A 19,845-nucleotide genomic window follows, 5' to 3' on the forward strand; every position below is an offset into this window, starting at 1 on the left:
ACTGCAGCACAGCAGGCACCGTGTCGGGCAGAGCTCTGTGGCTGGCTCCCCAGCTCTCCCACACCATCCCACACTAGCTCATGGTGCACCAGGCAGTGGAGAGGGATCCTACAGAGCTCACATCTCAATGTCACAGGACAGGAAGATGCTCCAGCTCTGGGTAAGAAGCCCAGAAACCGCAGCACGTCTCCAACCACCTGCCACATGACAAGATTGGATCTGCTATTAGATTTTAAACAGAAGGAGAAGCTTTTTCACACAACACAAATGGTGGGACAGACTGCCACAGGGTATGGTGGGAGTCAACAGGTTCGAGAAAAGGATTAGGAAGCTTCACAGAGAAGTGCTGCAAAAGCTGTAACAAATATCTAAGTGCTCAGGAACTTTCTAGCCTGCTGCTTACCAGGTGCTGGGAGGTCTCTGCCTGGGCTGGACCCCTGGTACACCTTTCCCGAGCAGCCTCCACCAGGCTGTGAGCCAGGAGACAGGGCTGGGGGTCTCAGCTCGTACAGGAGCACGTACGGTGAGAATTAGTTGTCCACAGGTAAGGAAGAGTCTTGAGTAGCACGGGTAAAGGGCGATTGCTGATTGAAGCCCATTATCTCAGCTCTGTATCGGCAGGAATAAAGTCACTCTGCTGAAGGCAATGGCTGTCCCATGCTTTTCAAGAGAGCAGAAAGCTCCTGCTGGCATTCTCTGTAATTGAGTGCTCCCACCACTCTGTTGGCACCAACATAAAATTTACAGCATGTGCGCTGAGGTCTCCTAAGGTAAAAGGCATCCTCAGGTAAAAGCTGAGCCATGCTGGATCAAGAAAATCTTTTGCGTAACTCCAGGACATGCATGCAGAGATAATGCTCACAGTAACTGCCCAGAACTGCCCTAATTTTTGCTCTGACTCTTATCGGCCAAGATCTGACCCAGTCATATAACCTGTTATGTCAAATAACACTGAAAGACATTGCAGCAATTTTGTAAGGCTGAATATGTAATACCATGTGCTATAACTACACATATTGTAAAGTACTAGCAGCACCAAACCTGACCAAATCTGTCATTTCTTGCATCTTAGGAATATGGACCTGGCCCACAGGAGGGTGCTGCTCACCGGCACACGGCACATCACCGTCATCACATTGCTTGTCACTTGTTATTATTCATGAAATAAACTGCAGCCTGGCTGCACAGAGCACCGAAGCCAGAATGAGGTGAAAGCCTGCTGCTGGGCACATATCGTCAGTCAATGCCCTGGCTTCTGTTGGCAGGAAGCTTCCCTGCGTGCCTACGTGGGTACCACACCCAGCGCGGGAGAACGGTGCACGCAGCTGTGCACGCACGGCGCTGTGCAACTGTCAGGAGAAACAGGGGCTGGGGACTCGCTGCTCAAACACGTGTGGCTTTTCTTTTTCAAATTTATAGCTGCAGCACCTCTAAGGTATCAAGCATATGTCCAACAACAGAAAAAACATAAATATAATCTTTTAATGGTGATAAAGAAATCCCAAGATTTTACCATATTTGATAGAAAATTCTTGTGCTAACAAATCTTCTACAATGACAATAAGGCACATTAGCATTTAAAAATGACAATTGATACAGATCTAACAGACAGAGACAACGTAAAGGAGAGTCAACAACATGCAGAGGCTATATCCCACAGCTGATGGTAGGACGTAAGACGACGACTGACAAAATACAGCTTTCATCACAAACGTTTGGTCGGTGAGCACAGCACTCAACGAGGAGCTGATGGCAACACATCTCTCCCCACGCTGGGCGCAAGGCGTCAGCGAACACCCATCCAGCACGGACTGACGCCACAGAGCGAGACGGCTCCCCCAGCACCCCGGGTTCTGCCACTGAACTGGGGGAAACGTTATATCTTATTTTTACTGTGCAGGTAAGTCACAGTAAAAAGTAAGGTGATCTTTTATACATACTATACAGCTTTTCCACATTTTATTCAAATAAACTATTTTGTAAACTGGTTAGGTCAGCCGACCGATGTGATCTATTCCATTCCTGAGGTCCTGTTTGGTTAAACTGATTCTCCAACTTGAAAAAGCTACTGCAGGCAAAATTTGCCATTTTGTTTATTCTGCAAAACATTATGTCACAAATATCTGAAATTATTTTGAATTTAAAATAATTCAAAAATCATACCCCAGAACATACCAAAGTATCAGAGATGATGGTCAGGGACTCAAGAGGCTGATGATCATGTGCTTACCAGAAAAAGTGAGGCTTTACCTCTCTTTAACCATGTTTCAGCTCCATTTCAAATATACGTAAAATTTACTTCCTTAAGTCAAAAATTAGACATAAAAAACTTTGATCCAAGTCCAGCACAATGTTTCATCTCCTATCTTCCTGTGGAGTCCTGAGATTCATTTGGGAGCCAGACTAAGAGCTAAGTGCTTTCAGAGCTAGAGGGAGCTGGAATTCAAATATTTTTGGCAGTAAATTTACTCAATGGAGATTTGATTCTCCATCCAATGCTGTAATATTTTTTGCATTTACACATTAGAGAAACAGCAATATACTTTAGCTTATACCATCTCTAGAAAATACAATAGAAAGGTACTAATTACACTGTGAACTAAATATATATATATATTAAATATTTGCCGTTTTTCCTAACCAGAAGCCTCACTTCTAGCATTGTAATGATCTCAAAAGAAAATGCAAGACTCAGAATTATTTCCACTTCAGGTGGAATTTGATCGAACTACTAAAGATTAGGTAGTTTTTCACATGAGCAGCTGATCCTACAAAGGCTTACAAACATGACAACCAAGTTGGGACTTAACAAGGTCACTCACAGTGCAAAGCCTGCACTAAAGACATTGCTCCTTTTATCTATGCCAGCATAGGAGAAGCACAAAGCCTGTCTAGGGGGGACAGTTACATCAATATTGAAGTCTCACAACAGTATCCTACATTGAGACTCAGCAAAGCAAAATAAGCTACACAGATACAAAGCACCTTGTATGGCATTAGCAGCAGATGACGGCTATCTGTGTCACAGCTTCATTAGCTTAGCTATGTTGGTAAGAAAAAATTTAAAAAATGTAAATCGCCTCAATCACTTAACTACCTTTCCAAAGCATGTGAAAAAAAACCACAACAGCAGATAATGCCCTGAAACAAACTATTTGCCTGAAGAGTTTCACCCTCAACTCAAAAGGGTTTCCTGTTGTTCCAGTTTCTATGATCTTCTTCTAGACCAGCCGTCTCCCACAGCCCGGCCGTGCTCCTCACGGCACTGGGAGCACAGGGAGGTTAAGGTCAGTGTTCCTGCACCGTTTCTGGAATGGAGACACGTGAGTGACGTGACTTCAACCTGCTTAAAAGCTCTTTGCACCGGCAGCACTGGAGATGACAGCAGGTAGCTAAGCGTGGTGGGGAGCAGGCAGTGAGCACAGCCCGCGGGTGAAAGATTCAGGGAACCGGACCCAGGGAGATGCGCGGTGTGGCTGGTCTTCTTAAGAGAGGATTGGCCACAAAAAGACTGGACTCACCAGGTAAACCTAGATCTAGGACCTGGCACAGGCTGAGTTCACAGCCGACCTCAGGACAAGGCTGTGGGAAGCAGCTGGGCATCGACCGGCTTAAAACCCTGGTGTGGCAGCCAGGATGCTTTCCTGCCTCTAAGACCTCACCTCTGCACTTCAGAGCCATCAGCAGTGGATTTTCATGTCTCTTGGCAGAAGCCAGCAGAAGTGAGTGGAGACAAAGGAATTGCTGGTTTTTTCCCAAGAGAGAGTACCTTTCCGTTCATCACTGCAGCCCGACGGGGAAGGAGCGCAGCAGTCATGGAGGCTCTGCTGCCCTGGCTGGGAGAGCCATGTGTGGACTTAGACTAAAATCAGATAAAAATAAATAAGCATGAAAACAGAAATCCCTTATAGACGTAGTTCGGGACAGTGACCCGCGCAGCAGCACTGAGCAGGAACTAGGTCCTGTGTTATTATTACACTCGCTATGGAGAAAGGCACGTGGCTGTGTAACACAGCGTCGCAGTAGCCTCATAACGAAGACACCTGCAGGTTTATCTGTCGTTCTGGGCGGCACCGTTACTCCTGCAGCTACACAAACCCTCGCACAGCCCCGCACCGGGCTAAGGCTCCAGCGTGCTGGTGGGGGGACATGCACAGTGGTGCTCCCCTGCCAGCTGCCCACAGCACCCTTTCTCCCAGCACCCAGAGGACTGCTGGGGTTTTGGGGTTGTTTTACACTCTCTGTTCAGGAGTTTTAGCCTTATCAAAACATCTGGCATGAAAACTGAGTAGCAGGTCACACGTGACAGCAACATACACAAAGGCAATGACTCCTCTATTTACAGTCAATCATACGCAATGTCTTACAGCAAAACACAGAAAGAAGTGCCAAGAAGGTGGAGGTTGCTCTCGCAGGGAATTAGAGAGGAGCAGATGGAGCTGCAATGGCTTACAAGGAAATCAGGATCACTAAATTGCACAAGACTAAGGTTGGCAATGTCATTATAAATCCAAAAATAAGCACTATGTACTCCGTTGCAGTACCTTTCCCTGTTTTATGAAGTGGACTGAAAATTGTTTCTGTGTCAAAACATTCACACAAGTGAAACATTTATCAGTCCAACTGCCACGTTAGGAGGAACTGACACTACTATCTATAGCAGCAATAAACGTAAAAGAAGAGCCTGACATTTAGCAGGAGACTACTAAAGACATTTCCAGGAGTCTTTAGTATAGCTGAGACTGTGAGTGTTAATTTCCATAATGCTGTGTTGTTGTCATTAATGAATGTGCTAATGATCTCTTAATTCTTCATTTAGACTGATAATTGCTGATTAGTACGTTTGGGAATGGAGATCAACTGATTTATACCATCTTCCAGTCTGGCCTAGAGTTCTGAAGGTTGCACCTGGGATGAACATTCCTGTTCTGGACAGATGTATAAACCCAAAACCAATCTTTCTGAGATTCCCTCTTCCTATAGATTACAAATTAAGCTGTGAGGCAGGGAGAAGAGAAGGTGTAGAAGGCAGTGGATACAGCAAATTTCCCCTTATAAAATCTGGTACATGTTTTCCACTGTTCATTTAAAACAGCAGAAGGCAAAAGAGCCCTTTCCAGGACAGAAAGAGGAGTATCACAAAAGTGTAAATGGAGATAGATATATAGAGAGATATATATATAGATACATATATAGCTGCTCCATCCATCATACAGCAGCAAAAGGTGTGTGTGTATATATATATGAACACACGCATGTGTGTGTATATATATATGAAATTCCTTTATAAAACAAATTCTTCAGGGCAACAGTTTTCAATCAGTGGTCCCTGATTCCTAAAGGTGAAATTGGATTACTTCTAAAGGGTCCATAAACATATTCAAGCAAAATGTGCTTCTTGCCAGTAGGCTTAAATCAGATCCATGTCTCTGTTAAAAAATGATTCTAAGCCTAAAAGGAAAGTGGCTGAAAACCCACTGTTTTAAGAAATTCTGGCCATTGTAAGCTCTAATCTTCGGTTAATTCCAAAGGACTCTCTATTATACTGAACTCTCCGGCAAGTGGCATTTATTTCTGTTCCTTTTTAACCAGGGCTGTGTGCATTAATACAGACTTATTAATACTACGACCTCTGGACTTTATCTTAAATAAGAACATTAAAAGTTGTTCTTTTGGTTGGCTGGCTGCTTTTGCTGTTGCATTTTAATATGGTTTCTTGCGTTTTGCTTGAAATGGAATCTAGAGGCTATATTGCCAGTTGTGGCTGCACAAACAGCACTGAGGCCAAATACGATGTGCTCTAGCTAAACATAAATCACTTCAGTATATCTTTTAGCTGTAATCTAAATTAATTCTTTGAAAATCAATTTATGGTTGTTTTATTATGCTTTTATGTAAACAAATACCCAGGAGCTACAAATATGCATCCTGCTAGCTGTGGAAAGTGCATACTTCTTGGAGGTAACATTACTATTCCTCCCTTCCTAGCACAGGCAGAAATGGATTTGAAAAAACATCTTTTAATAAATAATTACTGTTTTCCCCTTCTCAGTTAGAATTTGGCTACACAAACCTATGCGTGGTCACAGCTCAAAAAATCTCCACCTGGGCAACACGGAAAGAGTACGGGAGAGAGGAGTTGCGAGTGTGAAGAGGAAAGAATCACCCAGAGCAATTTCTGCTTTGCTTCTATCCCACCCGTGGCTGACCTGCCTTAAGGAAATCTCCTGGCCGGCTGCTCATTCCTCCTCTCCCTCTCAGCTGCCCATGCCTGAGGGGCAAAGGGGTGACAACAAGCAGCTGCAGGTAGACAGGGACATCTGCAAGAACAACGTACACTGCTTATTGTTTGCTGTGCTGTGACTTTTCCTCAGGGCTTTGAGAAGGCGGCACTGCTTCTCGCACTGTTCTGCTCCCTTGAAAAATCGGACTTAAAATCAGCGTCAGTTAAAATCGAGGCTTTTGTTCAAAGTTCCAGAGATGCTTTCTGGTAACGTGAACAGACTGTGCTGAAAAGGGACTCCCCCAGGCCACGGCACGGCCATCAGCTGAATGCGCGTGCATAGGTCTGCACCGCTCCCCTGCCACCAGCCAGCCCATCGGTGGCCAGGCACAAAGCCCCGGGGTGACACGGCAGGCACAAAGCCCCGGGGTGACAAGCCTTCCCAAGCTGGCACCCAGCTGCAGGAGCTGCCACGGCTGTGCCAGCTCTTTCTCGACACTAACCTGGGGCTCTGAATGGGAAGTCAACGCTCAACATTGGTGAGACATTAAAACATAATTTCCATCCTGCGCTCATTCCCTACGTAGGCGTTAACCCCACTCACTGCTTTTATACAGCTCAGGCTAATCCACTCTAGTAATACCAATTCAGTAATTATAATTATCCAAATTGCATAAGGGATTCTTAGCCCAGAAGAAAAAAAGTTCACACAGGAGGTTACTGCAGAACAGAAAAAATTCAGCAGTAGCTATTTGGGATTCATCTCCTTGTATAAACACGCCTTAAGGCTGAGAAAGAACAGTATTTGTGGGTTTTGAATACTGCAGAAGCTTTAGCATTTTCTCTCTGATACTTGGAGACTTTTTTCCTTAACAATGCCAATTCTAGAACACATAATGCACGGATCTCAGTTACGTGCTCCTTTTCAATATATGCTACAGCCACCCCCCATCTCCCCCAGTATTTCTATATGCTGCTACGATGTCCTAAAAAATGTAGTAAGTTCAGTTAACATATAAAGGTTGTCAGGTCGTGGGACTCATCTTTCTGCTATCTAGTCCTTCTCTTGAGGCCCCAGCTCCTAGAGTGAAGTGACAGGTGACATTTCAGCTTTCACAGAAAGAAGGGAATAGTTACTGCTCCTAACTCAGAAAAAAAAAAAACAATCCTAAACTCAAAATATATTTATATTTAGAAAACGTTTCATGATTCATATTGCATTTTATTCCTTTTTTGACTCCTGAATCATTATTTTTGAACGATTAAGGATGAAAATATTGTCTGTATACACCACCTTTTCCCTTTTAAAAGCTGTGAAGAACCTGCAATTCAGACTGTAAACTCCCCTGGGAAAAAGCACCATCTTCCCAGGATGTACTGTGTGCTATGCATAGCTGGTACTCAGTAAAAACTGTTAATCTCTCTGCCTTCATAATTGTATCTATTGGTGTAAGAAAAGAGAACATCTTCCTACCTGGTGCTTGTATTTTAGCATGAAGAACAGGCACTCTTCGCTGTTCTGCATAATTTAAAATCAAAGTACAAAGTTTTATTTACACTAACATGGTGAAATAACGTTCAGCAAAGAATTTCTCCAGCTCCTTTTCTAATGGCTATATTTCTTGGCCTGTCCATCCCCGTTACATCAAGTCCATGGCAGAGCATGTGTAAAGGGTCTATGGTTAATAAAACCTGCATTCGCACATGAAGTCTGTGTGATGTGGCAAATTTGGACAGATGTTGGATTATCTATTTGGCCCTTTTCATTTTGGTGCCTGTGATTCTGTCTGCCTGGCACATAAAACTGGCTATAAGGGACTGCCTTCTGTTGAAACTCAAGAATTAGATTTTCCGTATGTAATGTCCACAATTCTAAAGAGATCCTAAATATTAGGAAAACAAATGACTGACCATAAGCATGAATCAGACTTCTAAACAGTCACCTCTGAATAAAAATAATTCCAAAAAAATTCAAGCTAAGGAGGCAAACTTTAGGCAAACGTTCCTGGCACGTATAGAAATGAGATAGCCATGCCCTCATTGCCTGGCTGCATTAGGCTCTCAGGAGACAATGACAAAGCCTCTGGAGGTGATAGGTGGTTAGAAGCTATTCATTAAGACCTTTCATGCATGTTTAGATTTTATTTATCTATCTATCTCAAATTCAGGGAGGTTACAAAATCACCAACCAATCACTCCACAGTAAAGACCAGAGCAAACATTCCCTGTCAGTCATTCCTCAGAAAAGACAAGGGTGTGGTGATATGGAAAAGCAATGCCAGAACGAGGGACAAGAAATGAGTTGCCTCATATTATCTGCCTGGACAGGATGCCCGGACTACTTCAAAACCCCATCCCATCCATAAAGACAGGGTTGCAATAAAGACTTCAGTGCTGATGATCAAAACTCAGAGGGGAACTGAGACATGGAAAGTTCAAGAGAGAAGAGAAGTAAGATGAACAACCATATGAAAACTCTTAGATTCACAGATCTGCCATAATCAAGTTAAGAATTGCCTTCATTCAGTACCACCTATTGAATCACTATACCCGGCAGGCAAATTTAAAGCATCAAAACAGACTGCATGGTAACCAGTGTGTTAAAAGCAACTCTGCCTCTTTTTATCTGAGTGCATATGTACTGCATAGACATACAAACCCACACCATTTTTTTCCCAGGCTTTGTTCCAGCTTGCTCCCTTTCCACAACTAGTTCTTAGAAGCACTGGTCGCACTGCGCTCCTGTGCACCCAATGCAAAGTCCACAGCCTGGTGCACGCTGTGGAAGAGAAGGTGGTCCTCTCCCTCTTTAAAGAACTCTCCCCGGATCAGGGAACTCCTCACTGAAGGATTGCACTGGGCCAGTAGCACCTGGACATCTATCTCCCTGTAGTCCTTGCAGACCTCTTTGAGCGTGCGTATTCCTGCTGTGTCCAGAAACTGTATTGCACAACAGTCAATCACTATTGTGTGAAACCCCAGAGGTTCAGAGACAAAATCCATGGAGATGCTGGTCTGGTTGCCACCAGAATCCCCCTCTTTCTCTCTAAGCACCCTTTTTGCTGCCTTTTTCTTCGCTGCCTTCACCCAGACGGGGTTGACCCCAGTTTGCTTGTACAGGGTGGATTTAAAGCACTCTTTGTTGATGTAGTAGAGGGGTGCTTCGAAACGGAACACCACGATTCCTGGCTTGGTTTGCAAGTTCTTGTAAGCAGACAGGGATTCATACGTTTCAGACTCTGCCACCCAGCCGAGCAGTGGTGCCTCCGGTCTCTGAGTTCGGAAAATGACGCAGAGCATGGAGAAGCAAACACCAACCAAAAGGCCAATCTCAGTACTGATGAGTGCTGAGGCTGCCATAGTAACTAGCCAGATCACTGTGTCCACTCTGCTCAAATGCCACATTTTTGGCAGGTCCTTGAACTTCCGCAGGGCTCCTCTGAGGTTTACAATGGTTATGACAGCGAGGACACATTTCTGAAGGGAATAAAATAAAGGTGCAATCACAAGGAGGACTAACAGGATTACCAAACTAGTCACCACGCCAGACATTTGTGTCCTACAGCCTGTGGACTCTTTGACAAGAGTCTTGGCAAGAGCTGCGCTTGTTGTGAAGCAATGGAAGAAAGAGGGAATGATGTTGCAGAAGCCAATGGCATACATTTCCTGGTTGGCCTTCACGGAGTAACCATGCTTCTTGGCAAACATCTCCGAGAGGGAGACAGTGATGGCAAAGCCAATAATTGCTATGGGGATAGCATCCAAAGCCACATTAGGAATCAGGTTCCAGTCTGGAGGGCGGGGTGGCAGGAACCCAGTTGGGATGCGTCCAGCAACGCTTGAGCCGTAAGTCTCTCTCAGACTCCCAAAGTGAGATGCCAGAGTAGCTGCCACAATCACGACTAGTTCAACTGGTATTGGAGCCTTGAGCCTGGATTTAAAATGTTCATTAAGCTCTTTGGCTGGGATAAGTACAAGAAAGCACAAGAAGCTGGTGATGAGATCACAGATGTTGGTCTTGTGTATGTTTCTGAAGATGTTTATCCATGTGGCTATGAGGGAGCCGATGCCACTGCTCCGTGGAATGTCTAGGCCCAGAAGATACTTGGCTTGTGAGGTTAGGATGGTAAAGGAGGCACCCGTGACAAATCCACTCAGCAATGAATCGGAGAGGTACACTGAGACAAAGCCCACTTGGAAGAACCCCATGGCCACCTGGAAGGAATCAACCACACGCAACAGATTAGAACGCAAATCTTACAGATGTCATCACTGTGAGACTCTGGAGGAAGGTGGGATAAAAAAACCCACTGCGCATGGCCCTGGAGAACAAGGCATGGTGTGAGCATGGAGAAAACAGTCTCCAGCATTCAGCTGCTCCTGGTACACCGCACTTAAACGAAATGCATTTCTAACACAGAGCAGGCTTTCTTGGGGGTCTTCACACACCGAACCTGTGTCTGCTGTTTGCTCACTGGTGCAGCTGTAACTCTTAGCTGTCCTAGCGGCAAAGAAACCTAGGGAAAAAAGCATTTGAAATATTGGCTACTTTTGCCATTTCTCTCTCCAGTTCTTATAATCTCTGTGAACTTTGCAGGGATCCAAAATCTTTTTGGTTGTCTTTGTCTGTCTTACGCTTGAGCTCACAACCTGCAATAAAAATATAGCTTATGGCATAACAGTTGTCCTTTGCACTGCATAAAGTTTCATGCATCTGATTCAGAAAGTATATGAGCTGCAAACTCTTGTGATGCAGATTATATAAATAGAGATAAATTTTTCAAGTGCCTTGTCATTCATTTTTATTAATGCCAGTTGAATGGACGAATCCTTGGTGCTCTCTCATGGGAGTGACTGGTTTTATGGATACCTACCCTACACATGCGCCTTCACACCCAATAAATGTCCCTTTCTCCCCATCAACCTTCATGCCAAATGGAGCATGGACCTTCTCACAGCAGTTTGCTAGAAAGATTTTAATTCCGTGAGCTGGACAACAGGGCTGTCTATACTTATCTGAAGACTGCAGGCCAGAACTTAGAGGTATTTAACTTTAAGTAGTGTCAATTTGATATATCCTATGAGGTCGTTAAGGCAAAATAAAGGCGGCTAGGATCATGGCTGGAAACTTCCTAAGAACCGCAAAGCATTACTGAAGAGAAGATAGGTTTGGGACCTGGACTGACTGGACATTGGCTCAGAGCCAAGCTCTAAAAAAGGTTCCCTCACAACCTTGTTAATTAAGTTAATTCAAGGTTTTTCTAGCTGTAAAACATTAGTAATAATTGTCTTACCTAGTTATGCTGTAGGCAACTGGTGTGAGCAGGCTTGCTTTTTGCAATTTGACTGTAAAGTTTCTGATACAAAGAATATGTGATTTTGGTTGGAGTTTCCAATAAAAAAAATTTGGGGGTGTGAAGGCCTATTGGTTAGCAGGCAGAGAGACAGAAAGTAGAATATGCCTAACATTCAGAGGGACTTTAGATAAAGTAATCTGACTTCTTCATATAAAGAAACTTTATTGTACTTCTACTTGCAACGAATACTAAGTGCAATTCACAACTCCAAAACTGCATCCATCCTACAGCGATGAAACACAAAATCCAGTGTACCTCAGGAGTCCCAGAACATTTCTGAAATTACTCAACACTAACTTGCAGTACAAGAAAAAGTCCCAGGTTGTGTCCAAAACCAGTGTTTTAGAGTATCACAGGCATGTTTCCTTTTCCGCTCCTCTACAGTTTGATTAGCTGTCACCCTGAAGGTCACTGTAGGAATAAATGGATGTGAACTCACAAACTGAAATACCACAGCTCTGCAGTACCCTTAAAACTAAATCCATTCTCGTTAATGCATAACACTCTAAAAACAAAGATACCTGCTTTAACTTCAGCAAGCAGTGAATTCTAGGAAGTAAGTAGAGACGGAGTGGTAAAATATTGTTGAGTAATGTATTTTAATACGGTAATAACTAAAAAGTTTTATTTCAAATATATTTTATCATCTCAGTAGTGTCCTTTTCATACAATGGCATTGTTTTGGCTTTGAATGGGCAAACAACAAAGTTTTACAAGCACAGCGACAAATAAAAAGAAACTGGAGATACTTTTACTGTCCAGATTATTTTTTGATAAAAGAAAAGGCAAATGACTGAAGTCTGGAATTAAACGCTGCCACACCACATTTTGGCCCAATGAAATGGAGGCCTAAGCTATAAACCAGCAAAAAAAAAAAAAAAAAGCCTCAGGCCACAGCCAGGAAGGCAGGGAGCAGATCATGTGAGAGCAGCAGGTGGTTATGTGCAGGTCCTTACAGTCCCCAACAGAGCAGCAATGCAAGCACAAAATGCTATTAAAAAAAGCAGAGGACGCAGAGGAGTTTCTTGCACCACAGTACCCGGAGACCTCCAGTCCTCCCGTGTCCACTCTCCTGGGATGCGGATTGAGGACACGTGGAAGCCCAGCAGGCTGTTCATGTGGAAAACCTCCTAAAGAATTAAAACCATTTCCACAGAATACCTGTTTGTCCACCTCCTCTTACCTGATAAACGCCAGCTATGAAGGTCATGGTGGCTCCCACTGTAATTGCATAGCAGCTTTTATCACAGAGCAGCTTCTGCGATGTCTGATTCACAGGCGGAATGGTGGTGTTCACATACGCTGCTGTATCTGAGAGGACACGGAGCGCATCTGGCTCTAAGTCATAGCCAGCTCTCTGTACTTCACGATCCACCACTTGTCCCATCATCAGGCAAATCACACCGAAGATGCCAACTGAGATGTGGCGGGAGGTTCCAAATATGAAATAAATAATGCTAGCGAAAAAGGATGTATAAAGGCCATAAATAGGCTCCTGCCCAGCCAAGAGAGAATAGGCAATTGACTGTGGGACTAGTAAGACCCCCACAATCACACCAGACATTATGTCTCCCAGTAGGTACTCTCTTAGTTTGTATCTAGGAAGCCACTGCAAGACAGGAAAGAAACTGAAAACGTAGTCTTTAACTTTGGCTGGAGTGCAGCTGCAAGTTTTCTTTGCTTGCTTAACCACCAGAGCCTTCATGCTCCTCTTCTTATCTTGGGGTTCCAAGAACATTCTGTGATGGAGACTGCGTTTAGCATCATCTCCTTCTGGTATTTCAGTCGCTGAATGGACGTGGTTGAATTCTGCCATTGCTGCCACTGCTGCCACCTCGAGGATTCTCTAAAAACACAAAGAACCACCATTTTCATTAAAACATAAGTGAATGTGCTACCTGAGACTTTTTAATGGAGTGAATACGGTATTTATGAAAAGCAAGGGCTAAAAGTCTTAATTAAGCACAGAGAAAGCAATTTCCAAGCAAACTTGGAAAGAGCCTCCCCGTTATACTCCTGTTAAGCAAGGAATCGCATTCCCTAGGAGGGAAGCTGACATCCCATAGAATAAACCTGCTGCTGGCAACGTTGTGAAATGGAAAAGAATGCAGCAGCATTGTCTCTCTGGGAGGCTTCCTTGATAAAATCGCTCTCTGCAGCCAGTTCCACCGCACGAACATAGACACAGGGTATTATTATAGTCCAACAGTCACTTCAATTCAGTTGCTGAAAATTAACTACAATTAGTACATCTCTAACATTGCACAGCTTGGTCTAAATCTCATTTATATTTTTTTTTTTTAAATGCAGTGATTACACCTGCCAAATATTGTAAAGATTTTTTACCTAAGAAGATGCAATCTTTACTCAGTGGCTTTATTTCAGCCAATAACACATTGCAAGGAATGCTCTTCACACTTTTTAAAAGCTGGTTTTCAGGTAAATTATATCTAACCAAAACAATACACACAAGTGGAAAACATATTAATGGGCACAATGTAAGGTAGGCAGAACACTTCCGCCAGAACACTTGCTCTAGTACAGGCTGCCTACAAACAGTAAACAAGGTGATTATATCAAAGCACATTTAATACTGGAAACATACCGCCTGAATGTGAAAGAGCGAAGTCTTGACGAGACAAGCCCTAATGAAACTCGATGATACCAACAGTGATTGCCGGCATTCGTACAGCACTGCCGGTTTCCAGAAAACATCCAGAATCCTCCAGAAAACTCTCTTCTAGCCACAATACCTGCTACTACTAGTACGTTGAAGTTGTTAAAATTTGAGCCAGAAACCCATTCGCCTGGTGCTACAGTGGAGCCAAGGCCAGAGACAGCAGCAGAACCCTGAAAAATCTAACTCCCAGGCTTCCCTTTTGAACACTGCCCTGACGTCCCGGTGTGCTAATAACAACATATCCCTTAAGTGCTAATTACACCTTCTCTGTGCAGTGCAAACATGAACCAAACTAATGTTCTATGCAATGTTCACGACTGAATTAATTACCAGTATTGGAGCTAGCCGTGCTGAGGATGCCACTGAAGAGTCTGTTTCAAAATTTGTTCAATCAACATTTCGCAAGTAGCTATAAAACATTCACTGCTACTGTCACTCCAGGGTGAGTCTCAAAAACATGCGAGGGGAGAAGTGAGAGAAGTGAGTTTAAGTGTGGTGCTTAAACTACGTTTCCCCTGCAGTCAGGCCATTACAAGGCACTGATCCTAGAGCAATGCAGAGAGGAAATGCCGTCTTTTAGACCTCGGTCTAGCTGGCTGGATTTCCGTTCTTCCATTCCAGGTTTGACACTGTCATATGGAGGTATCCAAAGTGCCGTGCATCAGCCCTAGATAATGGTTTACACATAGCCGTGCCTCCAGCAATCTGCTAGCTCAGAGAGATGAACTGCCTTCAGTTCTTCTAGCTAGAAAGACAATACCAACCCAAGCACCTCTTTGTCTTAAAACAGCGTAAGCAAATAATCCTAACCATTTCAAAGGAACTCACACAAGAGTAGACGCAGCTACAACACTTAGTGTTTAGACTGGCTTCTTTTTCCAGGTAAAAATATGCAGAGATTTCTAGAACAACCTTCCAATTAGAAATCAATTCAACCCGAGTAATCCAACTCTTCCACCTTACACCACAGCATACCTCTCCCAGAGCTACCAGGCTGCAGCGTGCAGAGCGCTATCCAAAGTCAACACACAGGACAGATGCCGATAGATAGCCAACAGAAAACACCAGAGGCAGGGGTTCGCATTTTATCTTCTGCTCCGCGCCAGGACTCCAAAAAGGTGTTTTCATTCGCTACAGACCCAGAAACAGCGAGTGTCTCTCCGCTGGGTAAGGTCCAGCATCCTTTCAAATAACGGAACACAGCTCGCTCTTTGCTAGCCTGCCACTGGACTGCTACTGAAAGGGAGCCGTGTTTCGAACCGAGACCTCCCTGGCTCCAAAACTGTGAATAGCACGATGGCATCAGCAGGGATGGATTTTCTGCATAAGATGGGGGATGTACGCCTTCCTGTTATCATGACCTACACGACTCATGCTCTGTCACATGCCGGGGCAGACTGAACAGCATTGGCAGGTCTCATGCTCTGTGTGAGATAAATACCTACCTCTCGTTCTCCACGCCTACCCGGTCGGTATTTCTAGCAAGGCATCAATACTTTTCTCCAGCTCCTGCCCTGTTCCATACTCCCATTCCTCCAACTCTATGCCTAATTCAGCTGAACCACGCATGGGGTCTGCAGGGTGGTCTGCAAACTAGCAAGACGAAAATAGCTCTAAGCACAACAGGGACAACATGCCTCTTTGTGGCTGCTGTTCTCAGCACAGGCAGAGGAGCTGCTTAGGGAAAGTCACACTCCAAAAAAAGGAAAAATGAAGCTTTAATGCAGTGGTGGGTTAGGTGAGACCTAAGTGGAAAATTCCATAGTTTGAACTCAAGTCCTATTTCTGGTGTCTATGCTCTTCTTGTGGTCCTGGTTCTTATAATTGGAGAACTGAGAGTTGTGGATTCAAAGATTAGTCCATCCAGAGCTTTAATACATATATATTTTTAGGGGTAAATTTTCAAATGTATTTATTTGTCTCCATATTTGCTCTTGTTATACAAGTCAATCACGTAGTACACTGGAAGGAAAGAGAAGAAAGCTTCAGTTTTGCCTACCTGCCTTCTTGATTATTCCAAACTTCTATTTTACAGCCTCCTGGCCATGCAGAATTACTGTATCACCTACCTATATACACTTTATAATGACGAACTTCCCTTGGCTAATGCCCTCCAGTTCAGTATCTTTATTGTGTTTTAGAATAATTATAGGCTCAGAAGAGCCGCATGAAGAATTAGGATCTTTACAATGCGGAAACGTGCACTGCAAGATGTGACATACTCAGGATCACATAGTGGTCATGCGTGGAGGAGAACCCATCCCTACCTTCCAGATATCTAATCTCACCCACCCGTACAGTACTGCAAAGTCCACTCAGGGATTATTTATAGCACTTACAAAAAAAGCAAATACTACACAGTGAGAATGAAGTGAATATAGCGTACAAAAGCACGTGCCTGCAGTTCTCTGCATAAGCACATTCTGTAGTTGTATTTGCTCAAGCAGTTTTATTCATTTCACAAGCACAGAGTTGCAAATCAAAAAGCTTTTCACCCAAAGCTCACCAAATCAATACTGTGAAAGCTGGGGGAAAAATTCATCCCCAGACTACTTTTTATCTGTAGCAAGTTACTTGAATGAGTTTGTTTTCTGAGATTTTAGTAAAGATTTTAGTAATGAAAATCCTTCTGATAACCCTCTCTGATATCCAGGACTCGCAGACAGCTCACTCAAACCTGCGAGTTTTTCTTAACGTGCCAGGGAACTCCAACACGAAACCCAGACAGTTCAGTTTAGTTCTGCGCAGTGCCGTAAAACATCTGCATAGATGACACTGCGGTTTTTTGGTCGTGTCTAGACAGTAGAGAAATGTTCTAAGAAAAATCTTTTTGGCTACTAAACTCTGGGCATATACTGGATCTTTGTGTTGACCTGCATGACAGCTTTCCCTACGTGGCATGAAAAGAGCCTTTCATCACACAGTCACTGCCTCTCGCGATCTCTGAACACTAGGAAATGACACCATTTCCAACACCCGTTTCACCCTGCCTGAAAGCGTTGCTCTGTATTATTTTTGTAACTGTTTAGCCCAAGCTTGCCTAGTAAAACTGGATTTTGTTCTTAAAAAAAAAAAAACCAAAACAAAACAACACCCTTTGGTTCAGTATACTGAAGGATATTGTGTATATTTAACTTGGAAAGGGAGCTACTGTGCTTTTTGTTTTGAAAGCTGCTATTTACATACAACTAATTTGTATGCCTCAAATTCACTTTTATCAGCTCCTTTTGGCCGCAGTAAGATCTTCAGGGAGTGTCCGATTGCCACTAAGCTAAAATACAAAGAAAAAGACTACAACACACAGAACTGAGGACATCTCCAGTATCTCTCTGTTACCAAGTGACTGCCATAAAATAAAGATATGGGGAGGTACTGCATTCTTGAGATCTGATGAGTTTTACAGACTGTTTCCGGATCCCACCTAGGCCTTTCTTACTGATCCCATGACATGGCAGAGGTGAGCTAGCATCTGCCTAGCATCTGCCTTTGGGGAAACACTACCTGCAGCACAGGGCCTTGCTGGCTCGGACTTCATTCCTCTGTCGCAGATCACAGTCACCTTGACAGTAAAAGAATAATGGATTGTGAAGCTTATTCACCTGCTGAAATAATGTATTACAAGCTTAAACTTAAGATGTGAGCATTTAAGAGTAGAAACTAAATCAAAGGTGTTCCTTCTATGACACCGACCTCAAGTTTTCCAGATTATTTTTCGCAATTTCATGTGCATGAGTTGTCACTGTATGTGATCACTACCCACCCTCATGTACCCACTTGCTAGATACGAGAAGTTGCATGCACTTAAATGCATGCACTTAAAAACTAATGCATAAACACATAATCTAAAGAGACATGAACAATTTCTGTAAAGATGTAAAGGAGAAGCAGGTGAATTAGAAATCCAAGTTTCACATGAACTGAACCAGAGTTGGGCTACTATCTCTGGGTCCTCGGAAAATCTCACCCTAAGAGTATAAAACGAAAGCATACCACAACATTTTGAAAACTAAATCTTTGTCCTTACTCTTGTCGGACAACAGCCTTTTCCAAATAATCTCTTAACTACTGTGGAGAAACAAGGAAATTCAATATTGCCATAATAACACTGAGATAGGCACGGGAATAGCACTGCACGTACCTTGGAAGAAAATTCAGGTTTTTGACAAAATCTTTAACATCCTCCAAAAAAACACTCAAGCTACAAACATTTATTTCAACAAGAGACTTAAAATCATATGAATACTGAAATCTTACTAAAAACCGTAAAACAACATACCACATTTACGTTTAAGCAACACATTCGCAAACAGAGCTACCTTACTGTTGGCACAATAATCGCCAGCCATTAACTCAAGCTGGAAAACCTACAAAGCCGGACAATAAAACCTTGCTTGCGTCAAATATTCGATCTCCTCCTCCTTCACCTTAGTTCTCCCGAGCGGCGGCAGCAGCAGCGAAGCTGCCCACTGGCCTCGCGCGGCCCCCAGCCTCTTTGGGGAAGGTCCCATAGAAGTCGGCGGCCCCACCTGCAGCCAGCCCGTCCAGGGAAGCCGGCTCACCTCCAGGAAAGCAGCCGTACATCGAGTGCGACGATTACACTGCCCTGCCCGGTCTGAAGTGGATCCCTCCTGAAGACAGCAGTCTGCGGCCTCACACGGCACTCCCGCAGTTGCCATCCCAACGGATTTGTTACAGGGAGTTTGCTAGGTCGTATTTTCAGCAAGTAATTTCTACGTTAGGACCCTCCCGCCCTTACCGTTAGCCAGCGAAGGTGGAACACTGAAGAGCTGTGCTCGGGCAGCGAGGACGGGCGGAGGAAGGGCTGCCCCAACGGCACTTCCTTGGCACTGGCTGCCGGCCCACGCCACGCTGCCCCGGCCCCGCGGCCGGAGGGGAGCAGCGGCGGTGGGCTGCCTGTGCACGGCAGAGACCCCTCCGGCTTTGAACGGAAAGCCGCGCACAGGGTTTGCGCTGGATAAGGGAGTACTTAAAAAATTGGTTTTTTAAAAAATTAAAATCTGCAAGAAGAACATACAGCAAGAAGAAATCCAAACACTTTTTATACTCCTGAAATTACAGAATTATGCTGCGAGCCTGTATGCCGCTTTGGAAGCCAAACACCACTTACGTTTCCAGGCTAGTGAAAGGGAAGTTATAATGTCTTTAACGCAACAGTTTCATCCTCTCGATCTCAACACCACTTCCTTCGCAGGCAGCCCCCGCGGCGGGCAGGCACCCCCACCCCAGCAGCGAGCGCTCTCCTCCTGCACCCGGCTCTCGTTTTCTATCCTCCTCTTCTAACTCTGAAGCACCGTCTCGCCACCGCTCCACAGAGCGGGGCTCTGAGCAACACCCCCCTCGGAGAGCTGAGCCGGGCCCACAGCAAGACCCCGCTGCCGCCCTGCGCCCCGCTGCCCTGCCCGTCCCTTCCCCCGCCCCCGAGGCCCGCCCGTTCCCCCATGCCGCCCCGCGCCCGCCACGCCGCCCTCCCTCGCCTCACGGCGCCGCCGAGGTGCCCACTCACCGGGGAGCCCTCGGGCAGGCGGGACCCGCCGACCGACCGACCGACCTCCGCGGCTCCCGGC

The 19,845-nt window shown here is 44.6% G+C and overlaps 1 protein-coding gene across 1 annotated transcript; it reads right to left on the reverse strand.

The window, feature by feature from the left end:
- Positions 1–1,449: 1,449 nt before the first annotated feature.
- SLC26A2 (solute carrier family 26 member 2) lies at positions 1,450–13,823 on the reverse strand. Its single transcript, XM_075164177.1, has 2 exons — positions 12,764–13,823; positions 1,450–10,438 (listed from the first exon to the last, which is right to left on the reverse strand). The coding sequence occupies exons 1-2, from the start codon at positions 13,394–13,396 to the stop codon at positions 8,933–8,935; spliced, it is 2,139 nt and encodes a 712-aa protein (XP_075020278.1). The 5' UTR covers positions 13,397–13,823; the 3' UTR covers positions 1,450–8,932.
- Between the last annotated feature and the right edge of the window lie 6,022 nt (positions 13,824–19,845).

This window comes from Calonectris borealis, chromosome 15 (genome assembly GCF_964195595.1).
Source record: "Calonectris borealis chromosome 15, bCalBor7.hap1.2, whole genome shotgun sequence".
NCBI lineage: Eukaryota > Metazoa > Chordata > Aves > Procellariiformes > Procellariidae > Calonectris > Calonectris borealis.